We start from the raw sequence: 13,851 nt of genomic DNA on the forward strand, positions 1-13,851 counted from the left end.
AAATTGCAACACTTTGATCTATGGAGGTTATATATCTGTACTATATACATACGCATCAAACATATAGCCCTTATTTTGCTGCACTTTGATCTATGGAGGTTATATATCTGTACTATATACATACGCATCAAACATATAGCCCTTATTTTGCTGCACTAATTAACCTGTGATTGAAAAGTAATAACCATTATTATTGTTGATATTATTATTTTAAAAAGACAAAGTATAATTTAACTTCTTTTTCTTCCTACTCATTTTGCTGGTCCCAAGAAATATTCTGTTACTGAAATTTGTCACCCTTGTTTTGTAGGTTCAAGAAATAGAAGGCATTAAAATTGTCACCTACTGCTCCCCACTATACTTTGCCAATTCAGAAATATTCAGGGAGAAAGTTATCGCAAAGGTAAGAAATTTTGATCCAAATGAAACATATCCAAACTGGAAACAAAAGGCTGAATCATTTCTCTACACATACACATGCACACATCTATGCATGTGCACTCACACATTCAGGTGCACGCACACACACACACACACACACACACACACACACACACACACACAGAGGAGACAAATTGACACTTCTTCTGGTATCTTTTTCATAAGAAGTAAATATATTGTTATTTGCCTTAAGTCTTTTTATTACTACAATGTGCTTATTTATACACTGCTTCACATTTTGGTTTAAATTCTTTTATTAGTGCTTTATTTTAGAGGAAGTGGTACTTTTATCATTAGTCCACCCTAAAATATTTTTACTAAAGGACTGCATCAAACTTCTTAAATATAATGTCTGCTTGCTGAAGTTTATTGAAAAGAAAAGCAGTCCATGGACAAACATTTATAATGCAAAATTCTGTCTTAATTTTCCTAAGTGTTTCCCAGAGAGATATTGGTATGGTTATATAATAATAAAAACTAATTAATTATGTAGAGGCCATCTGGTTTATTTTCTATGTCTTTGCATTAAAAAATAGTACCGTACTTCTTTATTTATATGCCAGGTTGCCATTCAAATATCCCAAAAATCCAGGTATAAAGATAATGCAGCTAACTATTTCTTTTTCCCCTAAACAGACTGGCGTGGATCCCATCAAAGTCTACTTGGCCAGAAAAAAATTTGTGAAAAATCAAGAAAAGGTGACAGCAGCAGTACAGAAAACGAGCAAATTAAAATCTATCTTCAGAAAAGACAAGGTAACCAAGCAATTATCCAGGTTATAAGTGAGGTTTCCTACGGCTAGGCAAAAATGGAATTTTTTTCATCCTAGAGAGAAAAAAAAGAATTTACACATATATTTATCATGCATAAAATATTCTGAGCACCTGGCTCACATTTGTAAAATAACTACTTTTCTTTGTTACAGACTGTGTCTCTGCAAGAACTCCAGAAGGATTTTGAAAGTACTTCTCCAACGGATACCAATAACAACCAGACAGCTGCCAATGGCAACAGCATCTCCTATATTGTCTTCAACCCATCTGTGAACTCTTTAAGTCCAAATAATACTTCATGTGAACAAAGAAGCACAGCTGATCATAGGAACAGCAACTGCAGCATTATTCCAGCCTCCAGTATTGATCCTATGAGCATAGCACCCCCTTTTGTTAATTTCCACACCATTATTCTTGACATGAGTGGAGTTTGCTTTGTGGATCTGATGGGTACAAAAGCTTTGGGAAAGGTGTGTTGTTCTCTTGGAATCTGCCTTGTTCACTGAAGCTACTACAGTCTTTAAAATGTCCTGTTTAAATAGGGTTAATCGGGACTAAAGTTTGATACAAGTAACATTGTTCTCCTGGCTGCAAATTGGAAAAGTTGACAACTAAGTATAATCAGAATGAGATATTGTCTCTGTAGAACACATATGAGAAGCCAGGAGATTATTTATGAAACCAAAGTAACAATTAACATTCTGTTGATAAAAAAACAAATACTGCACCTTCAGTAAATAAAATATGAGTTTTTATATTGTTATTTTAACTTTCTGGCTAAGTATATAGCAAGCCACAGAATAAGGAGATGCAGATTGTGGCTTCAATTCTATATACCAAATACAATGCTATTTTCATTTTCAAAGATAATACCTTATAAATAAAAGTGAGCCTTATCATTTCCATTCCCATTCTAAGTATTTGGGTTTAGACTATATATTGCATCACTAGTAACTGGGCACTTTGGAAAATTCAGTGCTGTGTTGTCTTTGGCTTTTTAGGGAAAAATGAGCTTTATTTATTTATTTATTTATTTATTTATCTATTTATTTATTTATTTGTTTGTTTATTTATTTATTTATTTATTTATTTGATTTATATACCGCCCTTCTCCTGAAGGACTCAGGGCGATGTACAGGGCAATAAAATAAGAATACATTAGTTAAATAATATTAAAACCCAAATCCATCAGGCCAGGCCGGCTTGTTCGAATAGGTAAGTTTTTAGATCACGCCGGAAGGAGCGAAGGTCGGGGGCCATCTGGAGTTCAGCTGGTAAGCGGTTCCAAAGGATTGGTGCACCCACCGAGAATGATATATAATACCTGCATATTAAATGAATGCTTGTAAATGCTAAGGCCAAACCTATGTAAATCAATCCATCACAACTCTCTCATTTTGTCTTCTTGTGTAGCTATGTACCAACTATCAAAGGATTGGGATTAAAGTCTTTCTTGCAAATATACCTGGTAAGAATTTCATTCTTAATTAGTTATTTATTTATGTGATACTGTTCGAGCTGAAAAATGCCCAGGCTGATTAACAGATTAATAAAGAATCCATGCTTTCAGAGTTTAATATAGAAAGACAGGTAAAACAACTGAAAGGATGGGGAATAAGGCAAATATGGATACTTAATATTTTAAGAACTTTAATGACATAGCTGATAGAACAAACTGCTTGGTATTTGTTGGTCAAGAGATAAACCCATATATCTAACTTCATTTGACTTCCATTTAACAAGAGGCAGAACTATTTTTAGTGACAAATATCAAAAGTTGAATGTTCACATACTATATCAGGTCACATGTGGGTTTACATATGCAATGTAGTATAGTCCAGGGACTGGAAAATCACAGTTCCAGCAATAGGTTCATTTTGCTATCTCCTGTTTTTTTGTTTTGTTTAGTATTTAAAAATAAATTCAAAACTGATAAAATTACATTGACTCAAAGGTTCTTTTCAAGACAAAAACACTTTAAGCGCATGAGTGGATGCGGATGCCTTAGTGGAAGCCTGGGAAAGGGCAGCCACGGAGGCACTTGACCGAGTTGCACCCTTGCGGCCCCTGATCCCAGCGAGCTCCATGGTTCTCCGCGGAGCTTCGGGAGATGAAGTGTCGGAGACGGGGCCTAGAGAGCTGTTGGAGGTCCAGCCGATCCGAATCCGACCGATTGCGACTAAGAACCCACATTAGGTCTTATCTCGCAGCAATAAGGGCGGCGAGGTCTAATTACTTCTCCGCCCTTATCGCGTCCGCAGATAACCGCCTGGCCGCCCTGTTTAGGGTGACCCGCTCCCTTCTTAATCAGGAAGTGAGGGAGGAACCCTTGCAGGGTCGTGCCGAGGAGTTTAGTCAACATCTGTCGGATAAAATCGCTCGGATTCGGACCGGTCTGGACTCCAACTGCGCAGAGTCTGACAATCAGGACACGGGCGGTCTTGTCGATGTTATCTGCGAGGAGTTTGATTCTGTGACCCCTGAGGAAGTGGACAGGATTATGGGGAGGTTGAGCTCCACCACATGTTTATTGGACCCGTGCCCTTCCTGGCTGGTTTATGCAGCTCAGGAGGGGACACAAGGCTGGTTCCAGGCGGTTATATCTGCCTCTTTGAGTGAGGGTAGTTTCCCCGCCGTCTTGAAGGAGGCGGTGGTGAGACCTCTCCTCAAGAAGCCTGCCTTGGACCCAGCTGTGTTAAATAACTTTCGTCCAGTCTCCAACCTTCGCTTTCTTGCGAAGGTTGTTGAGAGTGTGGTGGCACATCAGCTCCCTCTGGTCGTGGATGAAGCGGATTATCTAGACCCGTCCCAATCGGGTTTCAGGCCCGGGTACAGCACGGAGACGGCATTGGTCGCTCTGGTGAATGATCTCTGGAGGGCCCGGGACAGGGGATATTCCTCTGTCCTAGTCCTATTAGACCTCTCAGCGGCTTTCGATACCATCGACCATGGTATCCTGCTGCGGCGTCTCAGGGGATTGGGAGTGGGAGGCACAGTTCTTCAGTGGTTCTCCTCCTATCTCCTGGGACGTTCGCAGTCGGTGTTGGCAGGGGGGCAGAGGTCGACCCTGAGGTCTCTCGTTTGTGGAGTTCCTCAGGGGTCGGTCCTCTCGCCTCTCCTGTTCAACATCTACATGAAACCGCTGGGTGAGATCATTCGTGGTTTTGGAGTTCAGCATACTGATGATCAGCATACTGATGATACCCAGCTTTTCATTTTGATCCCAAACCACCCCAGTGATGCCCTCGACGTGATGTCCCGTTGCCTGGAGGCGGTTCGGGTCTGGATGGGGAGGAACAGACTTCAACTCAACCCCGACAAGACTGAGTGGCTGTGCATACCGGCATCCCGGGATATTCAGAATATTCCACCTCTTTCCATGGGGGGGTGAGTTTTTACCCCCCGTAGATAGGGCTCGCAACTTGTGAGTCCTCCTAGATTCACGGCTTACTTTGGAAGATCATATAGTGGCTGTGACTAGGGGGGCTTTCGCCCAGGTTTGCCTGGTGCGCCAGTTGCGGCCCTATCTAGACCGGGATGCCCTGTGTACGGTCACTCATGCGCTCGTGACCTCTCGTCTGGACTACTGCAACGCTCTCTACATGGGGCTTCCCTCGAAGACCACTCGGAGGCTCCAGCTGGTACAGAATGCGGCCGTGAGAGTTGTCTTGGGAGTTTCGCGATACTCCCATGTTACACCTTTGCTCCGCGAGCTGCATTGGCTACCAGTTGTCTTCCGGGTGAGATCCAAGGTTTTGGTAATGGTTTTCAAGGCCCTACATAGCATGGGTCTGGAGTACCTCGGGGATCACCTGCTGCCGGCGTCAACTTCCCTCCGCCGTGTGCGTTCCCACAGAGAGGGCCTCCTCAGGGTGCCACCGGTCAGAGAATGTGGCCCCCAGGGGGAGGGCCTGCTCTGTGGGCACCCCGGCCTTATGGAATCAGCTGCCGGTTGAGCTCCGGACAGCTCCTGACCTTCGCTCCTTCCGACGCAGTCTGAAGATCTATCTATTTGAACAATCCGGCCTGGCCTGATGGGGGATGTGTTGGGGTTTTTATTGCAGATTTTTTATACTATTATCTATTGTTTTAGTTCGGGCTCCTATTTAATTCTCTTTTAATTTTTGTACTCTGTATTTTTATATGTGCCCTGTTCACCGCCCTGAGTCCTTCAGGAGAAGGGCGGTATACAAATATAATAAACTTAAACTTAAACTTAAATAGACTTTTACTTATCTACAACAAGGACAAAGTTTACTCCTGAAAAGAGCAGAAATGAAATCAAACTACTTGAGATAACCATCTGGTAATATGCACGCACAAACATATGGGTTGTATGGGTTATTTTTAAAATGCAAGATAGCTTAAGAATTTAAATTCAACCATAGGTGAAAGATCAGACCAAAAGGCAGTTTATACGGCACAAGGCTTCCAAAAGTAACATATATGGAGATAGACAGTTTTAAATTCTCCAAGTCAGTTGGCTGACTTGTCATGCCAGAGCTAAAATTTATCTTCTTTCAAAGAGAAGTTATGTAGCCAGTCCTGAGTGGTACAGGTTTTTCCTGTTCCCTGAAAAATGTTCTGCTATGTAAAATCAACTGTGTTTGAGTATATTGCTCAATAAGCTCATTAACCATGTAGGGGCAGTGTAGTTCTTTCAGGCTTCCTGTTCAATCTATCTTTGAGCTTCAGATTGATGCAATAATAGAGTTGTATTCAAACACCATTTACTTAAAAGATTTTGGAAATCCTTGTCCAATAACAATTAGTAATTTTTAACTTTGTCTTTTTTCATTAGCTCAAGTGTATGATGACATTCGCACAGGTGGAGTCTTTGAAGAAGGAGGTCTTGAGCCTTGTCACCTCTTTGTGACCATCCATGATGCTGTTTTATTTGCAACAATGAACAACAGCAGACCTACTTGTCATTCTGTCCTAGAAGAGGTATAAATAATTCACTATCTTTTAACCACTTATTCTTAGCTATGTAGGCAGATACATATTTCCATAGTTCTGCCAGACCTTGTCAGAGTATGAATAAGCAATTAACCTGGCTAACATACTAATGAAGAATAAGCATGCTGTTGTGTAGCCGGTTCTTTGCACGCATTGAGTGAGACAGAAGGTTCAAAACAGCAATTTACTTTATTGAAGGTCAAACAGAACAGAAGCAACAAGGGAGCTGCTGCGCAGCTATTTGTATGGTTCAGGAATTCTGGGAGTTGAAATCCATGAGTCATAAAAGAGCCAAGGTTGCCTACCCCTGGTCTAACCTAAGCATAATGAACAAAACATATAAAAATGGATCTATATGTGTAAATCAAATGTAATATATGATGAAAATGGTTGCTTGTTATTTATTTAATCACGTTGACAAATTACGCTTTATATCTTAGCTTTTGCATCTATGGAAACATAAATTCTTATTTTAAATTCAGTGAAAACCAAATTAGAGACAAAATCCATTGAAGAAGTTCTCCTCCTCTTCCTTCCCTTTATTGTGAAAAGCTAAACCAAGGCCAGTTCTGTTTATTTTTACAAATAAACTTAGGCCAAAATTTGGTCTATTAGCAGTATCTTCATTTTATATACCGTATATACTTGAGTATAAGCCGAATTTTTCAGCCCACTTTTTGGGCTGAAAAATTCCACTTCGGCTTATACTCCAGTCAACAAAAAAAACTTACCGAGGACTTGTGCGCGGCCGAGGCTTTGGTGCTTCCGGGATCGCCCGCACCTCTCCCAAGCCACCACCGTCCGAGACCTGCCGAAGTTTGGGGAGGTTTGGGGAGGTGCGCGCGCACCTCCCCAAACTCCGCGCCTTGCCTGCCTGCTTCTTTCCGCAGCGGAAAGAAGCAGGCAGGCAGGGCGCGGAGGAACGGAGACTTGCCGACGTTTGGGGAGGTTTGGGCGCCTCCCCAAACCTCGGCAGGTCTCCGTTCCTCCGCGCAGACCTGCCGACGTTTGGGGAGGTTTGGGCGCCTCCCCAAACCTCCCCAAACCTCGGCAGGTCTCCGTTCCTCCTGCCGACCTTTGGGGAGGTTTGGGCGCCTCCCCAAACCTCCCCAAACCTCGGCAGGTCTCTGTTCCTCCTGCCGACCTTTGGGGAGGTTTGGGCGCCTCCCCAAACCTCCCCAAACCTCGGCAGGTCTCCGTTCCTCCTGCCGACCTTTGGGGAGGTTTGGGCGCCTCCCCAAACCTCGGCAGGTCTCCGTTCCTCCGCGCAGACCTGCCGACGTTTGGGAAGGTTTGGGCGCCTCCCCAAACCTCCCCAGGTCTCCGTTCCTGTTTGGGGAGGTTTGGGCACCTCCCCAAACCTCCCCAAACCTCGGCAGGTCTCCGTTCTTCCTGCCGACCTTTGGGGAGGTTTGGGCGCCTCCCCAAACGTCCCCAAACCTCGGCAGGTCTCCGTTCCTGTTTGGGGAGCTTTGGGCGCCTCCCCAAACCTCCCCAAACCTCGGCAGGTCTCCGTTCCTCCGCGCAGACCTGCCGACCTTTGGGGAGGTTTGGGCGCCTCCCCAAACCTCCCCAAACCTCGGCAGGTCTCCGTTCCTGTTTGGGGAGGTTTGGGCGCCTCCCCAAACCTCCCCAAACCTCGGCAGGTCTCCGTTCCTCCGCGCATACCTGCCGACCTTTGGGGAGGTTTGGGCGCCTCCCCAAACGTCCCCAAACCTCGGCAGGTCTCCGTTCCTGTTTGGGGAGGTTTGGGCGCCTCCCCAAACGTCCCCAAACCTCGGCAGGTCTCCGTTCCTCCGCGCAGACCTGCCGACCTTTGGGGAGGTTTGGGCGCCTCCCCAAACGTCCCCAAACCTCGGCAGGTCTCCGTTCCTGTTTGGGGAGGTTTGGGCGCCTCCCCAAACGTCCCCAAACCTCGGCAGGTCTCCGTTCCTGTTTGGGGAGGTTTGGGCGCCTCCCCAAACCTCCCCAAACCTCGGCAGGTCTCCGTTCCTCCGCGCAGACCTGCCGACCTTTGGGGAGGTTTGGGCGCCTCCCCAAACGTCCCCAAACCTCGGCAGGTCTCCGTTCCTGTTTGGGGAGGTTTGGGCGCCTCCCCAAACGTCCCCAAACCTCGGCAGGTCTCCGTTCCTCCGCGCAGACCTGCCGACCTTTGGGGAGGTTTGGGCGCCTCCCCAAACGTCCCCAAACCTCGGCAGGTCTCCGTTCCTGTTTGGGGAGGTTTGGGCGCCTCCCCAAACGTCCCCAAACCTCGGCAGGTCTCCGTTCCTGTTTGGGGAGCTTTGGGCGCCTCCCCAAACCTCCCCAAACCTCGGCAGGTCTCCGTTCCTCCGCGCAGACCTGCCGACCTTTGGGGAGGTTTGGGCGCCTCCCCAAACGTCCCCAAACCTCGGCAGGTCTCCGTTCCTGTTTGGGGAGGTTTGGGCGCCTCCCCAAACCTCCCCAAACCTCGGCAGGTCTCCGTTCCTCCGCGCAGACCTGCCGACCTTTGGGGAGGTTTGGGCGCCTCCCCAAACGTCCCCAAACCTCGGCAGGTCTCCGTTCCTCCGCGCAGACCTGCCGACCTTTGGGGAGGTTTGGGCGCCTCCCCAAACGTCCCCAAACCTCGGCAGGTCTCCGTTCCTGTTTGGGGAGGTTTGGGCGCCTCCCCAAACGTCCCCAAACCTCGGCAGGTCTCCGTTCCTCCGCGCAGACCTGCCGACCTTTGGGGAGGTTTGGGCGCCTCCCCAAACGTCCCCAAACCTCGGCAGGTCTCCGTTCCTCCGCGCAGACCTGCCGACCTTTGGGGAGGTTTGGGCGCCTCCCCAAACGTCCCCAAACCTCGGCAGGTCTCCGTTCCTGTTTGGGGAGGTTTGGGCGCCTCCCCAAACCTCCCCAAACCTCGGCAGGTCTCCGTTCCTCCGTGCAGACCTGCCGACCTTTGGGGAGGTTTGGGCGCCTCCCCAAACGTCCCCAAACCTCGGCAGGTCTCCGTTCCTGTTTGGGGAGGTTTGGGCGCCTCCCCAAACCTCGGCAGGTCTCCGTTCCTCCGCGCAGACCTGCCGACCTTTGGGGAGGTTTGGGCGCCTCCCCAAACCTCCCCAAACCTCGGCAGGTCTCCGTTCCTGTTTGGGGAGGTTTGGGCGCCTCCCCAAACCTCCCCAAACCTCGGCAGGTCTCCGTTCCTCCGCGCAGACCTGCCGACCTTTGGGGAGGTTTGGGCGCCTCCCCAAACCTCCCCAAACCTCGGCAGGTCTCCGTTCTTCCTGCCGACCTTTGGGGAGGTTTGGGCGCCTCCCCAAACCTCCCCAAACCTCGGCAGGTCTGCGCGGAGGAACGGAGACCTGCCGAGGTTTGGGGAGGTTTGGGGAGGCGCCCAAACCTCCCCAAACAGGAACGGAGACCTGCCGAGGTTTGGGGAGGTTTGGGGAGGCGCCCAAACCTCCCCAAAGGTCGGCAGGTCTGCGCGGAGGAACGGAGACCTGCCGAGGTTTGGGGAGGCGCCCAAACCTCCCCAAAGGTCGGCAGGAGGAACGGAGACCTGCCGAGGTTTGGGGAGGTTTGGGGAGGCGCCCAAACCTCCCCAAAGGTCGGCAGGAGGAACGGAGACCTGCCGAGGTTTGGGGAGGCGCCCAAACCTCCCCAAAGGTCGGCAGGAGGAACGGAGACCTGCCGAGGTTTGGGGAGGTTTGGGGAGGCGCCCAAACCTCCCCAAAGGTCGGCAGGTTTGCGCGGAGGAACGGAGACCTGCCGAGGTTTGGGGAGGTTTGGGGAGGCGCCCAAACCTCCCCAAAGGTCGGCAGGAGGAACGGAGACCTGCCGAGGTTTGGGGAGGTTTGGGGAGGCGCCCAAACCTCCCCAAAGGTCGGCAGGAGGAACGGAGACCTGCCGAGGTTTGGGGAGGCGCCCAAACCTCCCCAAAGGTCGGCAGGAGGAACGGAGACCTGCCGACGAGCCGCGGCCACACAGGGTATTCCTGTGTATTCAGGCTTGCAAAATGGCGGATCGAGCCTCTGCTGGCGGCAGAGGCTTGCAGAACGGCGGATCGGCTTATACTCGAGTCAATAACTTTTTCCAGTTTTTGGGGGTGAAATTGGGGGTCTCGGCTTATACTCGAGTCAGCTTATACTCAAGTATATACGGTAGGTCAAACTAGTTTATTAGCATTTGTTTAATCCTTCACTGATTTGAGCATATTTTACCATCCCACCTAAATTTGACTGGAATGAGAAATGGACTTGCTACCATCAGCACATAAATATGGCCTTACTACTTACAGTTTGAATATATGAAATGGCATGGTGAATCATTTGCGAAGTAAACCATCTATTTGTTGATATAGTAGTTAAAGGCAAAGCCAGCTGGGTGACTTTGGGCCAGTGAGAAGAAGGCAATAGCAAACCAAAAAAAAAAATCTGTTCAGAAACCTGCAGAGTTTTCTATATAGTCTTCAAGAATCAAAACTGACTTGAAAGGTCACATACACATAAAAATCTGCTTGTTTGGTCTCTAATGGCACATTAAAATTTAGAAACACCACCTGATACTTTAATGTTCAAATGAATCTGTCTTCAAAGTAAATCTACTATGTTGTACACAACGCACAAATAGAAAAGAGATATTTTAAAAAAGAATCACCACATTTAATTCATGGGCCACTGCAGTGTTTCTCAACTCAGCAACTTTAAGATGTATAGACTTCAGTTTCCAGAATTCCCCAGCCAGCAAGATGAAATGGATCTTGGAAAAATGCATCCAGTTTTGGACACCACAATATAAAAAAGAATTTGAAACTCTAGAAAGACTGCAAAGAGCAACAAAGATTATTAAGGGACTAGAAACTAAAACATACAAAGAAAGGTTGCAGGAATTGAGTATGTCTAGTTTAATGAAAAGAAGGACTAGGGGTGATATGATAGCAGTATTATGATATCTAAGGGGCTGCCACAAATAAGAGTGGGTCAGCCTATTTTCCAAAGTACCTGAAGGCAGAACAAGAAGCAATAGATGGAAACTAATCAAGACGAGAAGTCGCCTAGAACTAAGGAAAAATTTCCTGACAGTGAGAACAATTAATCAGTAGCACAACATGCCTCCAAGTGGGCACTCCAACATTAGATGTTTTTAAGAAGACATTGGACAACGATTTGTCTGAAATAATATAGGATCTCCTGCTTGAACAGGGGGTTGGAGTAGAGGTTTCTTCCAACTCTGTTATTCTGTTATATGCTTTTATCTTTCCTGTATATCAAATATATTTACACCATAGAGATGTACAAATTTCAATCAATCTTGTTATCATTTGGATGCTGGCTAAGTATTAAGCTCATGTTTCATAGATAGCTGAATTTAGATTTTGTGTCTTAGACAGAATTATAGGACTTCAATAATGTTTTAGGAAAATCAGCCTACATAATATGAAAGAATTTCTAAATGGTATATATGAATATTTGCAGCTAAACACAGTTGTATATATTCATATTTTAAACCAATAATTATTTCCACTCTCTGTTTCTTCTTTAATAAATTATTAGAGAATTAGGGAAATAATCATGTTACCCCAAACTTTGAAAAACAGAAGACTTGTATTCTAGGACTTGTCTTTCATGGGATATCTAATAATTTGGAGTGAGTACATTAATAGAAGATGATTGCCAGCTATGAATTCCATTTACATCTTTCCAGCTCTATTCCTTAAGCATTTAAAATACCTCCTGTCAACTGTTTCTTATACAATCCAGAAAATTTTACTCATATTTGAAGCACAAAGATAATGACAGAGCTGATTAAAATATCAACCACTCTAAAGTATTATTTCTATACTATGCTATTAAGATATGAAATGCTGGTTCACACCAAGTATATTTAGTGCAACTCAGAGCTATGACACACATAACATAATTACAGTTTGTAACTTGTAATTTGCTAATTGTATGTCTTACAAAGCTGAAACATTATCAATGGCTCCTGAAAAAGCCCATAAAATAGTTAATCATTAACTCAGGTTAATCATCTTACATAAATGTGTATTGATTCATGAACTTATTGAAATGTATGTTACATGAAATGAATCCTCTAAAATCCTGTGCTGATATTTGACTAAAAAATAAACTCTGAAGCTTTATCATACATTATTCTTGTAAACAATAACCAGCCATTTCTTCCTACTCAGAGGTCAAATCAGATTGAAGTCTCTGTCTCGGATGAATCTCTGGAAGATAGTAGTGCTGAATTCCAAAATTTGGAAGAGGTCAGTTAAAAGAACAAAATGATATTAAATGAAGAATTTGACTCATTCCTCTGTCCGATGTACTGTCTATTGTCTCTCATGGTCTAGTCACCTCATGTTTGAATTGTTGTGATTTGTTGTACGTGGTCTGCTACTGAACAACATTCATAAAGTTCAGTTAGTACAGTTAGCCTGTTGCAGGAATTACATTATTAATTTGCTTCCGATTGCAATTGAAGGTGGTCGGTGATTATCTCTCTGGCTTGCATGGCTTGAGAAAGGGATATTTCTGAGACCTCTGTTCTGATTCAGATCTGCCCACCCCAGTGGTGCTCACTGTAAGGGAAATAAATGGAGTTGGACTTAAACCCCTGCTATCTTTTCCTTCATCTGGACCAGCTTGCTTCCCTAAATTCAAGATGGCCCTATTAATATTTAGGACAGCAGTTAAAACACTGGTCTTCCCAAAGGTCTTCCAATAATAAATGTTATCATGCTGTGGTTGAATTTAGTGGTGGTTATATTGAAATGTTAAGTATTGTACTACTTTGTTCGGGATTATACTACTTTATAATGAATTGCTTTTGTATTGCACTGTAGCGTAAACTGCCTAATATTTGTAAATTGAGGCAGCAGACAATTCTGAGTAAACAGATAATAAAATCTAAGCATAAGTAATACGGAATTCATAGTGGTTAAAGTCAAACAGAATTAATCAACATTAGTTTCTCTAAAATCAAAAGGAAAAATTAGTTACAATTAAATTCCATAACTTAATTATAACTAAAGTTTATCTGAATTTAATTAGTCATGGTTAAATTAAATTCTATAACTTAATTGTAACTAAAGTTTATCTGATATAAGCTATAGTCTAAAAACACATCTAATGTAATTTCGTGCCACATTATTAATAATGTTGGCATCAGTTTGTAAGACAAATCTCCATTTTTCTTTCCTAGGAAATGTTTGGAAGCATTTTTCATTCGGAAACACAAACAGCGCTGTGAGCAACTCAGGAACACTCCTGTGATGGCAAATTATTTGTTCATGATGTTTCTTTGTGAAGGTTCCTGTGCCTGAGTGGCAAGGAAATTGGCCTTTCTGGCAAGGGGCCATGGGTGCTTGCATAGCGTTGAGGACAGAATGTCTCTTGGACCTGGTATTCTCTTCTGTAATTCCTCTTGAATTATGAACCTCCGAGCACCTGACTCTTGAAACAGTTGGCATGGAAGGAAGAAACTCAGGGAATATATTTCATCCATCTTGAAGAAGCTGAAGGATAGCTTGAATATCTTTTGCATCATATTTTCCTCCTCTTAAACCCTTTATTTATGGAGCCATAAGTATGCATGTAGCACACGTGCTTGTCTATGAATTCTCCAGCATTGTTCGCATGAGGGAAATCAAAGGAAAATATGGAAAATATTTGATTGCCAGATAAAGTGCTCACAATTGCAGCAGTTTCAGTT

The 13,851-nt window shown here is 44.9% G+C and overlaps 1 protein-coding gene across 1 annotated transcript in view; it reads left to right on the plus strand.

Moving 5' to 3' along the window:
• Positions 1–13,389, plus strand: part of SLC26A9 (solute carrier family 26 member 9) — a gene marked incomplete at its 3' end in the record, with an annotated part of 48,630 nt that extends 35,241 nt beyond the window's left edge. Inside the window, exons 14-20 of the mRNA XM_083357645.1 lie at positions 311–403; positions 1,078–1,197; positions 1,368–1,685; positions 2,629–2,683; positions 6,017–6,162; positions 12,326–12,403; positions 13,342–13,389. Of these exons, the coding sequence (XP_083213771.1) occupies positions 311–403; positions 1,078–1,197; positions 1,368–1,685; positions 2,629–2,683; positions 6,017–6,162; positions 12,326–12,403; positions 13,342–13,389 (858 nt within the window). The remainder of the gene's footprint in view (positions 1–310; positions 404–1,077; positions 1,198–1,367; positions 1,686–2,628; positions 2,684–6,016; positions 6,163–12,325; positions 12,404–13,341) is intronic.
• Between the last annotated feature and the right edge of the window lie 462 nt (positions 13,390–13,851).

The sequence above is a fragment of the Vipera ursinii genome (genome assembly GCF_947247035.1).
Source record: "Vipera ursinii genome assembly, chromosome: 3".
Taxonomy (NCBI): domain Eukaryota; kingdom Metazoa; phylum Chordata; class Lepidosauria; order Squamata; family Viperidae; genus Vipera; species Vipera ursinii.